Source organism: Podarcis tiliguerta (assembly GCF_965153285.1).
Source record: "Podarcis tiliguerta genome assembly, chromosome: 7".
In the NCBI taxonomy this organism is placed as follows: domain Eukaryota; kingdom Metazoa; phylum Chordata; class Lepidosauria; order Squamata; family Lacertidae; genus Podarcis; species Podarcis tiliguerta.
Window position 1 is genome coordinate 84,430,285 of NC_139540.1, and position 18,565 is coordinate 84,448,849.

An 18,565-nucleotide genomic window follows, 5' to 3' on the forward strand; every position below is an offset into this window, starting at 1 on the left:
TAAAAGGTAAAAGTTTTTAAATATTGATAGACAAAAACACTAGTTTGAGCCTCTGTTCTCGTATGAAGTTTAAACCATGAGGGTAGAATGACCTCCTTACAACAAAGGCTTATTGACCCATTTCCTCTCAAGGTGAGCAGTGATGACATAGGCAAAGCCTGGCATGACAGCTTACTCTATGGTTTAACCCCCTTATCTGCTATCTAGATTCAAACGTGCTAGAGGTATATGTGACTGGAACCCTACCATAAAAAACTACTTAAAAATTAAGAGAGAATGACTAACCACTAGAGCTGTATGTTGGCTCTGCACGAAGCACAAATTCTGAGGTGTTCATGGGTGATTTGGGTGAGATTTTCACACCCTTGATTGTGTCATTAACAAGGTGTCTGGAGTTGGAGCAGAACTGCTATAGCCATGTTCAAATATATAAAAGGATGTCACATAGAGGAGGGAGAAAGGTTGTTTTCTGCTGCTCCAGAGAAGCGGACACGGAGCAATGGATCCAAACTACAAGAAAGAAGATTCCACCTAAACATTAGGAAGAACTTCCCGACAGTAAGAGCTGTTCGACAGTGGAATTTGCTGCCAAGGAGTGTGGTGGAGTCTCCTTCTTTGGAGGTCTTTAAGCAGAGGCTTGACAACCATATGTCAGGAGTGCTCTGATGGTGTTTCCTGCTTGGCAGGGGGTTGGACTCGATGGCCCTTGTGGTCTCTTCCAACTCTATGATTCTAAGTCCTGAGTCTCAGACTGCTACTTTGTTGTTGTTTTTTTAAAAAGAGAATAAGTCAGTAACTTAGTCATCTATAAATATATTTAGAAAGCAAAATGTTGAGGGAATGTTCTAGGGCAGGGGTCTGCAACCTTTAAGACAAAAAGAGCCACTTGGACCCGTTTCTGAAGGAAAAAAAAACTGGGAGCCGCAAAACTCATCATTCTAAAAATAACTTTTTTGTCACTTTTTAAAAATTATTTCTTTGTTTGACCCCTCAGAATTACTCCTCCTCATAGAAATAAACGTTAAATTAACAAGTTACCTTTTTGTGTGTGTGTTCTTCACTCCCCTTCAAAACAGTGACCAGCGTACATGCCCCCTTTCAATGCAGTGACCAGCGTACATGCCCCTTACAATGTAGCGGACGGGCGGGAAGGTGACTAATGCACGCACCGCCCCCATGCGACGTCACAGCCAGTGCAGCACCCGCCACAGTGGGGAGTGTCAGGGCGCACAATGCGCCTCCTCCCCTCGCTAGTATCCGCCCTGGAGCCGCGGCAAAGGTGTAAAAGAGCCACATGCGGCTCCGGAGCCGCGGGTTGCAGACCCCTGTTCTAGGGTTTATTAGGCAGATATGGAGGTGCTGCAATTGCTAAGGTCACTTTGTTACGTTGCTAAGCAATCAGAAGGAAAGAATCAGAGGCATTTTCTCCATCTTTGCTTTCTTTCAACAGGAGCAGCCTGCAGTGAGAGGTACAGCAATGGGAATAAAGCAAATTATGGCTAGCACCTTTAGTATACAGTATGTCTATCTTACAAATATTGATTAAGGCAAGCCTTTTCTTTTATGGAAATAAAATTATGGATAAAGCTTCACCCTTTGATATTCTGTCGGTCAGGCAACTTATTACCTGTGTGATGTACTTTTGAACCTTTTACTTAAGAACAGCAGCTTGTGACATTATGAATGCTGAAAACATGTTGAGACTGAATTGAAACTTGAACTGGACAAATTCATTTTGTAAAGGGACAAACTGGAACTAGAACTAATCCCTTTTTGGACAGGATAAAGTAGAACTTTCCAAGCACTGCTAGTAACATGCAGAATCTTAAATCAATTACAGAAACATAGCATTAATTCATAAATTAATCTGGTTAAAAAGTAAGCGCAATCTAGAAACTTCCTTTATATCTTAATACCCAAATATAATGTTTTCCTTTTCATATCAGGTTATTAAATGTGGCCAGCTTCTTCATTAACCAGATATAAATTGGATATGTTCTTTGATATCAAGTAGGCAGTGAGGATACGGGACGCGGGTGGCGCTGTGGTTCAAACCACAGAGCCTAGGGCTTGCCGATCAGAAGGTCGGCAGTTCGAATCCCCGCCACGGGGTGAGCTCCCATTGCTCGGTCCATGCTCCTGCCAACCTAGCAGTTCGAAAGCACGTCAAAGTGCAAGTGGATTAATAGGTACCGCTCTGGCGGGAAGGTAAACGGCATTTCTGTGCGCTGCTCTGGTTCGCCAAAAGCGGCTTAGTCATGCTGGCCACATGACCCGGAAGCTGTACGCCGGCTCCCTCGGTCAGTAAAGCGAGATGAGCGCTGCAACCCGAGAGTCGGCCACGACTGGACCTAATGGTCAGGTGTCCCTTTACCTCCCTTTTAGGCAGTGAGGTTAACCAATTAAATTTTAGATATTGACAGTATGGAAGAACTGAAACACTTAAAATAATAATTCTGAATTCCTGGCACAGTTTTAGGATTGAAAGAGATGTTTCTGCACTTTCCTGGTAAACAAGGCAAGAGTTTTTAAAGTTTAAGAGAAGCTTGTAAGCATACAGAAAAGGTGGGATCATAAGACAGATGTTCAGGAGAGAAATGGAGAAATCATTGGGTTCTAGGTCACTTGGTTCTACGAATTTGGATATTAGTCATACCCACTTCAGCCTTGGAAATTTGGCCAGAGAAGAATGTGGTCCTTGACAGGAAGGCCCCCAACCCCCTGTTCTACAGAGAAGTAAAAACAATAATGCCCTGAAAAATAAAAATAACAGAAGATCAAAGAGAGGTTCAGGGGAACCAAAAAAGCTCCAAGTGAAGAGAGTAGATGGGTTAAAAAAGAAAGGCAAGAACAAATATTATTAAATGGCTATAAAAGAGGCATTTCAAAATTTACAAACTGCAACATAAAGAATTAACCAAAATAGGATGATGTGAAGAAACAGATAAGAAAAGTCACTTATGATGTAACATGCTTTCTTCGACTATAATTACTAATTGCTCACCTCTTTCCCTGGTTCTGTTTTCCCCACCTGGTCAGGAATATCTTGGGAAGCAGATGGAGGGGCCTGGTTCACATTGAGGTTTGGGTCCCCCACAGAAAAAACAGGAATGAGGGGCCTGAGGAACCTGAACTCGCTGCTCAAGGACCCCCCGGTTAAGCACACGTCGTAGTGGTAACTCCTGGAAAGCGACCCGCTCTGAGAATCGCCACAGTTCTCTGGGATGTCGGGTCTGGCAGGGGGGAAGTGAGGAGGGGCAGCAATAAAACTTCCCCTGGGATCCCTCCTGCAGATCTTGATGGCAGCAAAGGAAACAATGCAAACGAGGAACACAAAGGAGACTGCAGCAAGGCAGATCACCAAATACAAGGTCAAGGTCCCATCTTCTTCGTGCTCCTCTTTCCTGACCTCCACAGCCTTCATATAAGGATCCGAAAAGCCACCCACGGGAAGGACATGGAGCATGGCAGTGCTGCTCTGGGGAGGGAGCCCGTTGTCCCTGACCACTATCAGGAGTCTCTGCTTGCTGGTGTCTCGCTCGCTCAGGGCTCTCTTGGTTCTCACTTCCCCGTTCTGGGCTCCTATGCTGAAAAGACCAGGGTCTGTGGCCTTCAGCAGCTCATAGGAAAGCCACGAGTTCTGGCCAGAATCTCCATCCACAGCCACCACCTTGGTGACCAGGTAGCCGGCCTCCACCGACTTGGGCACCAGCTCATTGCAGGGGGATGTGCTGTTCTGAAGAGGGTAGAGGAAGAAGGGAGCGTTGTCGTTTTCGTCTAGGATTACGACTCGGACAGTAACTTCTGAGCTGAGGGGAGGAGACCCTCCATCTGTAGCCCTCACCGTCACTTTGAAATCTTTGATCTGCTCGTAATCCAGAGATCGGAGGGCATACAGATTTCCGCTTTCAGAGTTGACTGAGATGTAAGAGGCCACAAGGCCATCAGTGACCTTCCCAGGCAAAAGTGAGTAGGTGACCTTGGCATTCTTCTCGGTGTCCAGATCAGCAGCACGGACTGAGCCAATGAGCAGTCCTGGAATATTGTTTTCCCGTATCTGCATTTCACATGAAGACTTTTCAAATACTGGAGGGTTGTCGTTGACGTCTGAGATCTGAACATTAATAATTCTTGTTGAAGTGAGCCTGGGGGAGCCTTGGTCAACTGCTGTGATGGTGATATTATATTCTGGGACCTTTTCTCTGTCCAGGTAGCTTTGGACCAGAAGTTGGTAATAGTTATTCATAGTGGGTTTTAAGACAAAGGGAAGGTTTGTCTCCACAGAGCACACAGTTCTGCCGTTTTCTCCGGAGTCTCGGTCAGTGACACTGAAGAGAGCCACAAGTGTCTCCAGGGGAGAATCCTCTGCCAAAGGACTAGTGATGGATATGATGGACACTTCAGGGATATTGTCATTCACGTCTTCAATCTCTACCAGGACCTTGCAGTGACCTGAAAGACCCCCTCCATCTGTTGCTTTGATGCTCATGCTGTAACTGGTTTCTTTTTCATAATCAATTTGTCCCAAAACAGTTATTTCCCCAGTGAGATCATTTAAGTGGAAGCAACGGTGTATTTTTTCAGGTACCCGATCAAATGAGTACGTTATTCGTGCATTTGAGCCAAAATCCGAATCTCTGGCTTCTACTTTGGAGACCAGGGTGTCCCTAGGGCTGTTTTCCTTTAACCTTACTTTATATTCAGAATGAGTAAACTGGGGGAAATTATCATTGATGTCCAAAACCTTGATATTTATCTGAACTGTGCCTGTTCTCTGTGCCTCTCCTCCATCCGCAGCTGTGAGAGTCAGTCCAAACTCTGCTGCTTCTTCCCTATCTAGAGGTTTCACCAAAATAAGGTCCAAATATTTGTTTCCACTTTCATCACTTTTTACTTGGAGCCAGAAATGCTCATTGGAACTGAGAGTGTAGTTTTGGACGTTATTTTTATCCAAATCTGTATCTTGTGCAGATTCCAAAGGGAAGTGGGTATTGATAGGGACATTCTCTGGAATATCTATCTTGAATTCCTTTTTTGAGAATTTGGGTGTATTGTCATTTACATCTTTTATTTCCATTTCTATACTGTAGATCTTTAAGGGGTTTTGGAGCACAATTTCAGAGAGCAGCAAGCAAGGATCAGTCTCACCGCACAAAGCTTCCCTGTCTACATTATCATTTATCAGCAGATTCCCAGAGTGGGTATCAAGGTGAAAATATTGCTTACTGTTCTTAGAAACCAGCTGGGCTCTGCGAGCAGAGAGCTCCCCTGTTCCCAGTTTCAAATCCTTCAGCACATTAGCCACCAGAAATCCACTTTTCTTTTCTTCAGGCACAGAATAACGTATTGAGATACACATCACTCTAGACACAGAGAATAAGACGAAGAGATACAGACCTTGCCTGTTCCTGGTGCAGTCTTCCATGGTTTCTCTCCCTTCTTGGTAAGATATATAGGTTCCGGCCAAAAGACCAATTTTTAGGTTTTCTCCAGTGGCTCCCTGTGCTGTTGTGTAAATTGTTTCTTTTTTCCCCTGTGGTGGTCAATGCTTGCTCCCTTGAATTTTGTATTTCCTTTCTAGAAAAGGAGTCTGCACCTCTCTAGTTCAGTTTTGTCTGTTCATAGCTTCCTCTCAGTGCTGCTACAATGCAATATTGTGAATAAAAAATAATGTGCTTGCCAATATTGCCACCTTGTGGTTCATCTAAGAAAAATGCATCAATAGCCTATAAAGTCCACTTAACACCAGCCCAGTGAAAATTGAGTTTAGATTCATGCTCATTTAACTGTTAGCTCATGTGTACATGCGATAATAATTTTCTTAATCATGCCAATAAATGGGAAAAAGAATAATTTGATAAGTACATTACATTTCAAACCTTACTTACATTTCCGCGTATCCTGTTCTTTCAGTGAGCTTAAGTCATCAACCAAGTATTATTGATTGAATATAATTATTTTTATTCATTCAGAATATAATCATATTATACTAATTATCCTCACCTGACATCTCAGACGTGTTTCTTCTTCATTACAAGGCACTTCTTGGGACCTTGGATTCACCTGAGTGTTAGGAGGCTCCACAGAGAAAACAGGAAACAGGGGCCTGAGAAACCGGAACTCGCTGTTCAGAGACCCACCAGCTAAGCACACCTCATAGTTGTAAGCCTGGGATAGAGATCCAGCACCAGAATCCGCAGAGTTCTCCTGGGAATCAGGTCCCACCGGGAAACTGGCTCCAGAGTTGTAGGTTCCTGTGAACTTTTCACGTTTCTGCAACTTGATTACAACAAAGGCCACCACAGAAATGAGAAAGATGCTTGAGATGGCAGCCAAGCAGATGATCAAATACATCGTCAGGCTGGGGTCTTCCTCCTCCACGGTTTCCTCCTTTGGGAGAGCCACACTTTTCAGATAAGGGTCAGAGAAGCCGTCCACTAGAAGGATTCTGAGCGTGGCAGAGGTGGACTGGGGAGGATGGCCGTTGTCTCGGACCACCACAATCAGATTCTGCTTGAAGCTGTCTCGGTTGCTGACCGGCCTCAGGGTGGTCACTTCTCCATTCTGGGCCCCCACCGTGAACAGACCCGGCTCTGTGGCCTTCAGCAGCTGGTAGGAAAGCCAAGAGTTCTGCGCAGAATCCCTGTCCACAGCCACCACCTTGGTGACCAGGTAGCCAGTCTCTGCCCCTCGGGGAACCAGGTCATTGGAGGGGGAAGTGCCATTCTGGAGAGGGTAGAGGATGAAGGGGGCATTGTCATTTTCATCCACGACCTGAACGCGGATGGGAACTTCTGAGCTCAGTGGAGGGGAACCTGAATCCACAGCCCTCACCGTCACCTGGAAATCTTTCACTTCCTCATAATCCAGAGACCGGATGGCATACAGGTTCCCCGTTTCAGAGTTGATGGAGATGTAAGAGGATGTGGGGCCATCATTGACCTTCCCAGGCAAAAGTGAGTAGGTCACTTTGGCATTCTGCGCTGTGTCCAGATCAACAGCATGGACGTAACCGATCAGAAGACCAGGAATATTGTTTTCTCTTAACTGCATTTCATAGAATGGCTTTTCAAACACTGGAGGGTTGTCATTGACATCTGACACTTCAACATGAAGTATTCTTGTGGAAGTGAGTCTGGGAGAGCCCCTGTCTGTGGCTGTGATGGTGATGTTATACTCAGGGGCTTGTTCTCTGTCCAGTGGTTGTTGGGTCACCAGCTGGTAATAGTTGTTCTCTGTGGATTTGAGCACAAATGGCACGTTGACTTCAGTGGTGCAGGCAGTTCTGCCACTGTCCCCAGAGTCCACGTCTGTGACACTGAAGAGGGCCACCACTGTGTCTGGAGGAGAGTCCTCACGTAAGGGACTGGTGATGGATGTGATTGATATCTCTGGAGCATTGTCATTCTCATCTTCAATGTCTACAATGACTTTGCAGTAAGCAGAAAGTCCCCCTCCATCTGTGGCTCTGATGTTCATCTCATAATTTGTGTTTTCTTCATAATCAATTGTTGCTGCAGTAGTAAGTTCCCCGGTGTGTTTATTTAATTTGAATATTCTCAACACATTTTCTGAGACTTGCCTGAATGAATAAGTGATATGTGCGAAGGAACCAAGATCCCTGTCAGTGGCTTCAACTTTGGTGACCAGTGTATCTGGTGGAATGTTTTCGAGTAGTTGCACATTATATACTGATTTATTAAAGTGAGGGGCATTGTCATTGGTGTCCAGAACTTGAACAATAATTTGTGTACTTCCGCTTCTTATTGGGACCCCTCCATCAACAGCTGACAGCATTAATGTAATCTGTGGCTTCTCCTCACGGTCCAAAGGCTTTTCTAATACCAGTTCTGCATATTTGCTACCATCACTGTGACTTTCCACATCCAGCCTAAAATGTTCATTTGGACTAAGGGTGTAGTTCTGAACAGCATTTTCTCCTTTATCTGAATCTTCAGCTTTTTCCAAAAGGAATCGGGTATTCGTGGGTGTCTGCTCAGGTATTTCCAAGACAAATAGTTTTTCAGAGAATATTGGGGAATTATCATTCACGTCCTCTATTTCAATCTCAATTCTGTGCAGCTGCCATGGCTTTTCCAACACCATTTCACAAAGCAGAACACAAGGGTCATTCTGACCACACAGGGACTCTCGGTCTATTTTATTTTTTATTATCACATCCCCAGACTGGGAATCCAGCTCAAAATACTGCTTGGCAGTCTTCGAAAGCAGCTGCGCTCTCCGAGCAGACAGCTCCTTTACTTCCATTTTCAAATCTTTCAGCAGATTAGCCACCAGAGACCCAATTTTCTTTTCCTCAGGCACTGAATAGCGGAAGGACTCACACACCACACCACAGGTACAGAGACAGATAAAGAAGAGACAAACTTGCCTGCTATAATGGAGGATTTTCATTTTCTTTCCCAGCTTTGTTCTCAAGGCAGATTGGAATCCAAGGTGCCTCTTTGTAAAGCAGTTGGCAGAATTGCCCTTTTCTCTGTTATAAGGTCCCTTTGTTGTCCTTGTTTCATGAAGTAGATGCAGCAGTGCCTGCCTCCTACAGATTCTGCAGATTTTGTTGCAATCAAGAGCTGCTACCCCTTTTTCAGATTCCTTTCTTCTAATGGTCACAGCTTCCTGACATGGCACAGCAGCTCTGATTTCTACTGCCTGTGCAATTGCACCACCTTGTGTTAGAAGTTAAACGCAGCAGCTGTAAGAGCACTCAGACATTGTTGATAAGCACAGAACAGTTCTTCTCAAACTCTTTCCGCCCCCTGCACCAAGACTGATCACTGCCAAATAGCTGAGTGTCTTGGTCGACCACCTAATGATTTTTTAGCTTGTTGTAGCAACTGTAATGAGCTGTTGCTAGATTGTATTTGTATAGTGTTGTAATCTGAATTCCATAGACAAAATACAAAATACTGTAATACTGCAATACTGTAAAGCAAAATTCAACACAAGAAGTAAAATAAGCAATAAAAGTACAACGGGAAGCTAATGTGCTAAACCCACCATTCATAGGCGCTGGTCTCCACGGATGACCTAAATAAAGCTTGCAGACCACTGGTGGTCTACAGGCAACAGTTTGGAAACCCCTAGCATAGAATATTCTTCGATATTTAATGCCTGTTACGTTTACATTTTATAAACAGTAAATAATTATACTCATACATACACACAAACACATTTCTTCATCATAAAACTCAGTGAGCTGTTTAGAATATGAAGGGAACAACATTGGCATGACTATAACCTCATAGCAAAAAGGTATGCAGGGAGGCCAAGGAAAAAGAAATGAAAGATGAACACTGATCTTTAAGGTCCCTCTTCATCTGATAATGTTTAGGATGCCCAGGGAAAACCACGAAGATGTCCAGCCCTCATCTAGACCTATCATCAGAAAGTTCACAGTTCCATTCACAGAGATTCAGGAACTGAAATTCCATTAGTAAAATGTCTCCAGCATCCCCTTGTGGAAGTGACCCTGGCAAGGCTCTCTCATTACTTCATTTAAGATGGCCTTTAACCTTCTCGCCCAAGCCATGCTGCTTTGCTATGAATCTCTGATTGAGTTCTAGAAGTGCCTGTTGCTGATGATGCAATGACGAGGAGAAATAGAGCAGCTGGAACTCTCACTTGGTCCCCGCTAGTAAACCCACCACCACTTTGGCCAGGTAGGACACACACACACACACACACACACACACACACACACACACACACCAAATGGCTCTGGAGAAAAGGCTTTTTATTTCCCACCAAACCTATTCTGCATTGCAATGGTGGGAGGCAGCCTGCCTTGATGAATGGGACTGGTGTCAATTGCATTTGGCTATCTAACTAAAAAGGCAGTGGCTTGCTAATAATGATGGGAGAGGAAGTAAAGAGCTGTAACTTGGTGAATACCCTGAGTCACCATTTGGGTTATTTAGATGAGTAAGGGGGCTTCTTCTGAAAAGTCAGAATCCTCTGCTCAGTTACATAAAACTAGTTGAGCTCAGAGAAGGTGTGACTCTGATCTGGTCTGCCTTGGCAAGTCTTTGGCTCTGTGTGCATGGAGGAGCAGGATGGGGTCTCCCTGACTAGTGTCTCCACCATCTCACCCAAGTGGTTTTTTTGCCCTGGGCAACTACCATGAAAAAGAATGTATCTCACTGCGGTCTTACAAAATAATGCAGCTCCAGCCCTTATTTAATCCTAAAATCTTGAGTCCTCTTTCCTTATTCTTGGGTTGATGTACTGTATAACTCTGCAATACTCACTTCCCATAAATATGCATCTGCACTTTCAGTTGCCTGCAGACTTCGGAGCTGAATAAAGCATCTAACATTTTGTAATGCTGCCCCTAATATCTGCAGTTCCCAGCGCCTATACCTAACCCTATGACAGTAGACTTCTTCCACCGAAAAGGCCCTAAGCACCTGGCTGCCCCACTTCCTGCCTGCCTCAGTCTCAACTCCCTCTCCACATCCTGCATCATCTGTCAGCCTTGATCACCACTCTCCCAAACCGAAATAAAAGCATACAAAGAAAGCGTCAGGAAGTCAAGTGAGTGGCAGCACCTGAGTGCCCACAGCCCCCATATTGTTGTCAGGTTTAGTACTGCCCCACACCTGCTGAAGGAGGAGAGTATTGGAGCTGAAAGACAAATGCTAAGTATTGATACACACAGGCTAAGGTGTAAGAAGCGCAAAATTTGAGACTCTACATCGTCTTTACATGGCTTTTGGGAACATGAGTGAACTTACAGGTTGCAACTGTGACCTGCAGCTGTTTACAAATAACATGCTATGCGCTGAATGGTGTGAGGGGTTGGATTTTGAGTGAAGAAATATACTGTTAGCTAGAACAAGAAAGACTAACTGTGAGACAGATTAATTAATTAAATATGTTTCAACAAAGTTCCGGAAAAGTTGTCAAAAAGAGATCAATATCAGGTAGTATATTTTTTCCTGTATGATTCCTGCATTTACTCTATTAGAATTCTTATATTTTCAGGGTTTGTTTAAACATGAAAGCTATTCAGCCAACAACCTGTCCCATATGTTTAAAATATTCCACATTTACACATTAAGCTCTTGTTCTCAAATGTGATGAAGATCACTGAACATGTTAGAGACAACACACTGTTGTCTTGCTTTCTGTTACACCTCTTCTGCATATACCATATCAGATTTGGGGGATAAAGCATGATTAGTAATAGAGACAAGCAATTTAAACATACACAAACAAATCACCCTGTTTAATTATTTGAATCAGTACTTGCAATCTTAACTCAAAACCTCAACTAAAACTCTGAACATATCTTAACCATACATTTAAAGCACAAGGCTTCCTCCAAATAATAACAGGAACTGCAGTTTATCTCTCATAAAGCTTTAGATGTGCTATAAATATATGGTGCGGATGTGGCCTCCATTTCAGCCTGCACTTTTAAGGAATCTGGGTGAGTATAAACTGAAAAGGAAGATATGTGCTGTTGGGAGAAGAGAAGAGAAACCTGGACCAAGAGTAGACAGAGGCAGTGGGAGAGGGGAACCAGAGAGGTGATGTGAGAAGGGGCACTGAAGGATAAAGGAAGGTGGCCTCATGTAAAACACCTACATAATGGAAAGCATTCAGGGAAGAGATATCCGGTGGGCAGAGAAACAATAGCTTGTGGTGGAGTCAAGTCACCCCATTATCTCTACATTGGGTTACTTTAAAATGTTGCAGGATCTGAAGGTGTTGCCAGCGGGGATTTGGGACTTACTCAATATTTGACCGGCTTCCATACATTTATACTTTTGTGCTTATGGTTCCTATCCTCCACCATCACCCTTCCAGGTTGTTACATTCTTATTCCTTTTTCGCTCATAACACAAAATCCTACCACTGGTTTATCTACGCCAGTAATGTCTGATTAGAAGTCGCTCTCCAAGTTTTCAATGCCTTGGTGGACTAGGACTGAGATACAATAGATTTCAGAGACCATCTAGTGAGTTAATGGCTCAACAGAGATTTGAAACAAGGTCTCTGAGTGCAACCCCCCTAATAAGGGCACAAGGATGCCTGAAAGGAAAGAGCAGGATCCTAAAACAGGTGCAATGGGACAGTTAAGACCTGCATCTGTGGAATAACTACAGGCAAAAAACCATCACTGATCCACAATGGATGTGTGAGGGTAACTGCAATCAAAACCCCACTCAGCCCTAACCAGCTCTCACATATAGTCGTCTCACTTTACCAAATAGTACAGCCAGGTTGTTCAGGTGTTTCACAGAATATCATTGCAGAAATCATATTTGAATCATTCCCTCCCTCCCCCCCTCTCTATATTCAGCAAAAGGTTCTTTAAAATTATCTCACCTGTTCCATTGGCTTCCTGCTCTCCAGAGCATCAGGAATATCTTGGGAAGCAGACGGAGGGGTCTGGTTCACATTGAGGTTTGGGTCCCCCACAGAAAAAACAGGAATGAGGGGCCGGAGGAACCTGAACTCGCTGCTCAAGGACCCCCCAGTTAAGCACACATCGTAGTGGTAACTCCTGGAAAGCGACCCGCTCTGAGAATTGCCACAGTTCTCTGGGATGTCGGGCCTGGCAGGGGGGAAGTGAGGAGGGGCAGCGATAAAACTTCCCCTGGGATCCCTCCTGCAGATCTTGATGGCAGCAAAGGAAACAATGCAAACGAGGAACACAAAGGAGACTGCAGCCAGGCAGATCACCAAGTACAAGGTCAAGGTCCCATCTTCTTCCTGCTCCTCTTTCCTGACCTCCACAGCCTTCATATAAGGATCCGAAAAGCCACCCACGGGAAGGACATGGAGCATGGCAGTGCTGCTCTGGGGAGGGAGCCCGTTGTCCCTGACCACTATCAGGAGTCTCTGCTTGCTGGTGTCTCGCTCGCTCAGGGCTCTCCTGGTTCTCACTTCCCCGTTCTGGGCTCCTATGCTGAAAAGACCAGGGTCTGTGGCCTTCAGCAGCTCATAGGAAAGCCACGAGTTCTGGCCAGAATCTCCATCCACAGCCACCACCTTGGTGACCAGGTAGCCGGCCTCCACCGACTTGGGCACCAGCTCATTGCAGGGGGATGTGCTGTTCTGAAGAGGGTAGAGGAAGAAGGGAGCGTTGTCGTTTTCGTCTATGACAATGACTTGGACATTAACTTCTGAGCTGAGGGGAGGAGACCCTCCATCTGTAGCCCTCACCGTCACTTTGAAATCTTTGATCTGCTCATAATCCAGAGATCGGAGGGCATACAGATTTCCGCTTTCAGAGTTGACTGAGATGTAAGAGGCCACAAGGCCATCAGGGACCTTCCCAGGCAAAAGGGAGTAGGTGACCTTGGCATTCTTCTCGGTGTCCAGATCAGCAGCACGGACTGAGCCAATGAGCAGTCCTGGAATATTGTTTTCCCGTATCTGCATTTCACATGAAGACTTTTCAAATACTGGAGGGTTGTCATTGACGTCTGAGATCTGAACATTAATGACTCTTGTTGAAGTCAGCCTGGGGGAGCCCTGGTCAACTGCTGTGATGGTGATATTATACTCTGAGACCTTCTCTCTGTCCAAGGGACTTTGGACCACAAGCTGGTAATAGTTATTCATAGTGGATTTTAACATAAAAGGAAGGTTTGCCTCCACAGAGCACACGGTTCTGCCATTGTCTCCGGAGTCTCGGTCTGTGACAGTGAAGAGAGCCACAAGTGTCTCCAGGGGAGAATCCTCTGCCAAAGGACTAGTGATGGATATGATGGACACTTCAGGGACATTGTCATTCACATCCTCAATCTCTACCAGGACCTTGCAGTGACTTGAAAGGCCCCCTCCATCTGTTGCTCTAATGTTCATCTCATACCTGGTTTCTTTTTCATAATCAAGCTGACCAGAAAGAGTGATTTCCCCCGTGATTTCATTTAAATAAAAGAAACTGTATATTGTTTCCGGTGCCTGGTGGAATGAGTAGGTGATCTGTGCATTCGAACCAACATCCAAATCTGTAGCTTCCACTTTGAAGACCAGAGTGCCCTGTGGGCTGTTTTCTTTTAACCTAGCTTTATATTCAGGCTGGGTAAAGAGAGGAAAGTTGTCATTATTGTCAAGAACATTAATATTTATTTGAACTGTGCCTGTTCTCTGTGGCACCCCTCCATCCACAGCTGTGAGAATCAGTCCAAAGTGTGAGACCTTCTCCCTGTCCAGTGGCTTCTCCAGGACAAGATCCACATATTTCCTTCCATCCTTGTTGCTTTTCACATGTAGTCGGAAATGCTCATTGGGACTGAGTGTGTAGTTTTGGATACCGTTTTCTCCTAAGTCCTCATCTTGGGCAGATTCCAAGAGGAACTGAGTGTTTGTAGGAACAATCTCTGGAATTTCCAGATCAAATTTATCTTTAGAAAATTTGGGAGTATTGTCATTCACATCTTCTATCTTCATTTCTATACTGTAGATATTTAAGGGGTTTTGAAGCACAATTTCAGAGAGCAGCATACAAGGATCAGTCTGGCCACATAAAGCTTCTCTGTCTATTTTATCATTTATCAGCAGATTCCCAGACTGGGTATCAAGGTGGAAATATTGCTTTGTGCTTTTGGACACTAGCTGGGCTCTGTGAGCAGAGAGTTCCCCTTTTCCCAGTTTCAGATCCTCCAGCACATTAGCCACCAAAAACCCCTTCTTCTTTTCTTCAGGTACAGAATAGCGAAATGAAATGCAGACTGTTTTCAACACAAAGAGAAAAAGCAAAAGATACAGACCTTTCATCTTTCTGAAGCTATCGTTCATGGTTTCCCCCTCTTCCAGAGTGTTAAAGCACTGACCAAAGCTTCTTTCATCCTCTGATCATCTTTGCAGCTTGATGAATAATCTTTGTGCTGCAATTTTTATGTTTTTCATTCTCCTGAGCCTCATATCTTCACACCAGCATCTACCTCCCATATCATTGCTATACTGCCTCTTCAAGGTTTCAATAAACGCAACAATACAATATTCTCAGCATCCATGAAAATGTTGGCCAATTCTGCCACCTTGTGGTTAAATAAAAATAAAACCAATCTTGCACTTATACAAGAGATACACTTGTGTGGAAATCTCCATTTTATTCCTAATAATCTATTATGTGGTTTAATTGTCAGCAGCTAATATATACATAGGTTCATTAAGAATTACCAAAATCAATGGATGAATGAAAAAAAAAAAGAGAGAACAACATTCCCCCCATTTACAATTCATTGTGCTCATGCTTAAATGCCTCTGTAATAACTAGATTATAGTACAGAGAGGGAACTAATCATAAACATACCTTGCAATGTTAAAAATAAAGAAAAGTATATTCTCACCTGGAGGATATGTTGACTTTCACCTGCATGACTGGGGACTCCCTCAGAATCATTGGAACTCCTTGGATTCACCTGAGTGTTAGGAGGCTCCACAGAGAAAACAGGAAACAGGGGCCTGAGAAACCGGAACTCGCTGTTCAGAGACCCACCAGCTAAGCACACCTCATAGTTGTAAGCCTGGGATAGAGATCCAGCACCAGAATCCGCAGAGTTCTCCTGGGAATCAGGTCCCACCGGGAAATTGGCTGCAGAGTTGTAGGTTCCTGTGAACTTTTCACGTTTCTGCAACTTGATTACAACAAAGGCCACTACAGAAATGAGAAAGATGCTTGAGATGGCAGCCAAGCAGATGATCAGATACATCGTCAGGCTGGGGTCTTCCTCCTCCACGGTTTCCTCCTTTGGGAGAGCCACACTTTTCAGATAAGGGTCAGAGAAGCCGTCCACTAGAAGGATTCTGAGCGTGGCAGAGGTGGACTGGGGAGGATGGCCGTTGTCTCGGACCACCACAATCAGATTCTGCTTGAAGCTGTCTCGGTTGCTGACCGGCCTCAGGGTGGTCACTTCTCCATTCTGGGCCCCCACCGTGAACAGACCCGGCTCTGTGGCCTTCAGCAGCTGGTAGGAAAGCCAAGAGTTCTGCGCAGAATCCCTGTCCACAGCCACCACCTTGGCGACCAGGTAGCCAGTCTCTGCCCCTCGGGGAACCAGGTCATTGGAGGGGGAAGTGCCATTCTGGAGAGGGTAGAGGATGAAGGGGGCATTGTCATTTTCATCCACGACCTGAACGCGGATGGGAACTTCTGAGCTCAGGGGAGGGGAACCTGAATCCACAGCCCTCACTGTCACCTGGAAATCTTTCACTTCCTCATAATCCAGAGACCGGATGGCATACAGGTTCCCCGTTTCAGAGTTGATGGAGATGTAAGAGGATGTGGGGCCATCATTGACCTTCCCAGGCAAAAGCGAGTAGGTCACTTTGGCATTCTGCGCTGTGTCCAGATCAACAGCATGGACCGAATTGATCAGAAGACCAGGAATATTGTTTTCTCTTAACTGCATTTGATAGAATGGCTTTTCAAACACTGGAGGGTTGTCATTTACATCTGAGATTTGCACGTGAAGTATTCTTGTGGAAGTGAGTCTGGGAGAGCCTCTGTCTGTGGCTGTGATAGTAATGTTATACTCAGAGGCTTTTTCTCTGTCCAGTGGTTGTTGGGTCACCAGCTGGTAATAGTTGTTCTCGGTGGGTTTGAGCAGAAATGGCAGGTTTACTTCAGTGGTGCAGGCAGTTCTGCCACTGTCCCCAGAGTCCACATCTGTGACACTGAAGAGGGCCACCACTGTGTCTGGGGGAGAGTCCTCAGGTAAGGGACTGGTGATGGAAGTGATTGATATCTCTGGGGCATTGTCATTCTCATCTTCAATGTCTACAATGACTTTGCAGTAAGCCGAAAGCCCCCCTCCATCTGTGGCTTTGATGTGCATCTCATAACTGGTGATTTCTTCATAATCAATTGTCCCCGAAACAGTAAGTTCCCCAGTGTGTTTGTTTAACTTGAATGATCTCAACACATTTTCTGGAACTTCGCTGAAGGAATAAGTGATGTGAGCATAGGAACCAAAATCCCTGTCAGTGGCTTCCACTTTTGCAACCAATGTATCCAATGGGCTGTTTTCCATTAGTTTCACTTTGTACTCAGATTGTGGAAACTGAGGTACATTATCATTAGCATCCAGAATATCAATGAGAAGCTGTGCTGTTCCAGTTCTTTTTGGGATCCCCCCATCGATAGCTGACAGAGTAAGATAAATGTGTGGATTCTCCTCACGGTCTAGCGGTTTCTCTAACACCAATTCTGCATATTTGCTACCATCACTGTGACTTTTCACATCCAGCCTAAAATGTTCATTAGGACTAAGGGTGTAGTTCTGAACAGCATTTTCTCCTTTGTCTGAGTCTTGAGCTTTTTCCAAAGGAAATCGGGTATTTGTTGGAATTTGCTCAGATATTTCAAGAAGGAATTGATTTTTAGAGAATTTGGGGGAATTATCATTCACGTCCTCTATCTGAACTTCAATTCTGTGTAGCTGCAATGGCTTTTCCAGCACAATTTCAGACAGTAGAATACATGGTTCATTCTGACCACACAGGGATTCTCGATCTATTTTGTCCTTTACTGTCACATCCCCAGAATGAGGATCCAGCTGGAAATACTGCTTGGAGCTCTTAGAAACCAGCCGGGCTCTCCGAGCAGACAGCTCCTTTGCATCCACTCTTAAATCTTTTAGCACATTTGCCACCAAAAATCCACTTTTCTTTTCCTCTGCCACTGAATAGAGGAAAGACTCACACATGGCTATGCATGCACAGAGACACAGGGAAAAAGACCAAACTTGCCTGACCTTGAGATGCAATTCCATTCTCCCAGCCTCTCCTCCTGAAATGCAAGGCATTTTCCTCTTGTCTATTCCAAGGCGTCTATCCTCTTAACTGTATTTTTCTTCTGAATGTGACACTGTGTCCTGCTTATTCCTACTGAAATTTCTGAAGACTGCCTTGCAATAGGGATCTGCTCTTTTTCCTGTGCTGATTGCTTTGTCTAATGGCTACAGCTCTTGAGGAGAGCAACTGCTGCTCCCCAATTTCCTTCTTTTATCTTGTGCAATACCACCACCTTGTGTCTGAACTATGTTATGGCGTTATGAAAACCAAAAGATTTTCCAGAATAAGAGCTGGTAAACATGAGCATCCATGTGGAGATGCAAGAGAACAGCCACCCCAATGGTACATAAACCCCACATTCCCAGCCTTCTTTCTTTTTAGAACTTATAGAACCTGAGATAGGAAGGAAAATGTACAGACCCCATGTCTTCCCATTTTTGTGAGATGTTACCTATTTCCTCCTTTAAGTGTTTTCCTTACCCCTGCCCACCTGAAAAAATCCTGTGCACAACCAACTTGCAAAGATTACAATATTTCAGAATGCATATCCCCTTGACCTGTGTTATATACCAGGGGCTGTGCTCCTTGCTCATTCTGCTTGCCAATGCCCTTACATTTCCCCAACATTAACCCCCAAGAGCTTCTCCTTCTCAGGATGAAACTGATGGAATACGCAGAAATGGACAGATTGACGGGGAGAATTAGGAACCAACGTGACCAGAGATTCTCCGAGGACTGGAAGAAATTTACAGAGTATATCAAAAATTTCTGTGATGAGCAAATAACGTTC

The 18,565-nt window shown here is 44.6% G+C and overlaps 2 protein-coding genes across 2 annotated transcripts in view; both read right to left on the reverse strand.

Moving 5' to 3' along the window:
- The window catches only part of LOC310682083 (uncharacterized protein), a 77,033-nt gene that overhangs the window by 9,962 nt on the left and 48,506 nt on the right, over positions 1–18,565 (reverse strand). The window lies entirely within an intron of this gene.
- Positions 12,346–14,741, reverse strand: LOC310681168 (protocadherin beta-16-like; the record flags this gene model as incomplete). The annotated part of the gene is made up of 1 exon (XM_083448734.1): positions 12,346–14,741. Exon 1 carries the CDS (start codon positions 14,479–14,481, stop codon positions 12,346–12,348), a length of 2,136 nt encoding a protein of 711 aa, XP_083304860.1. The 5' UTR covers positions 14,482–14,741.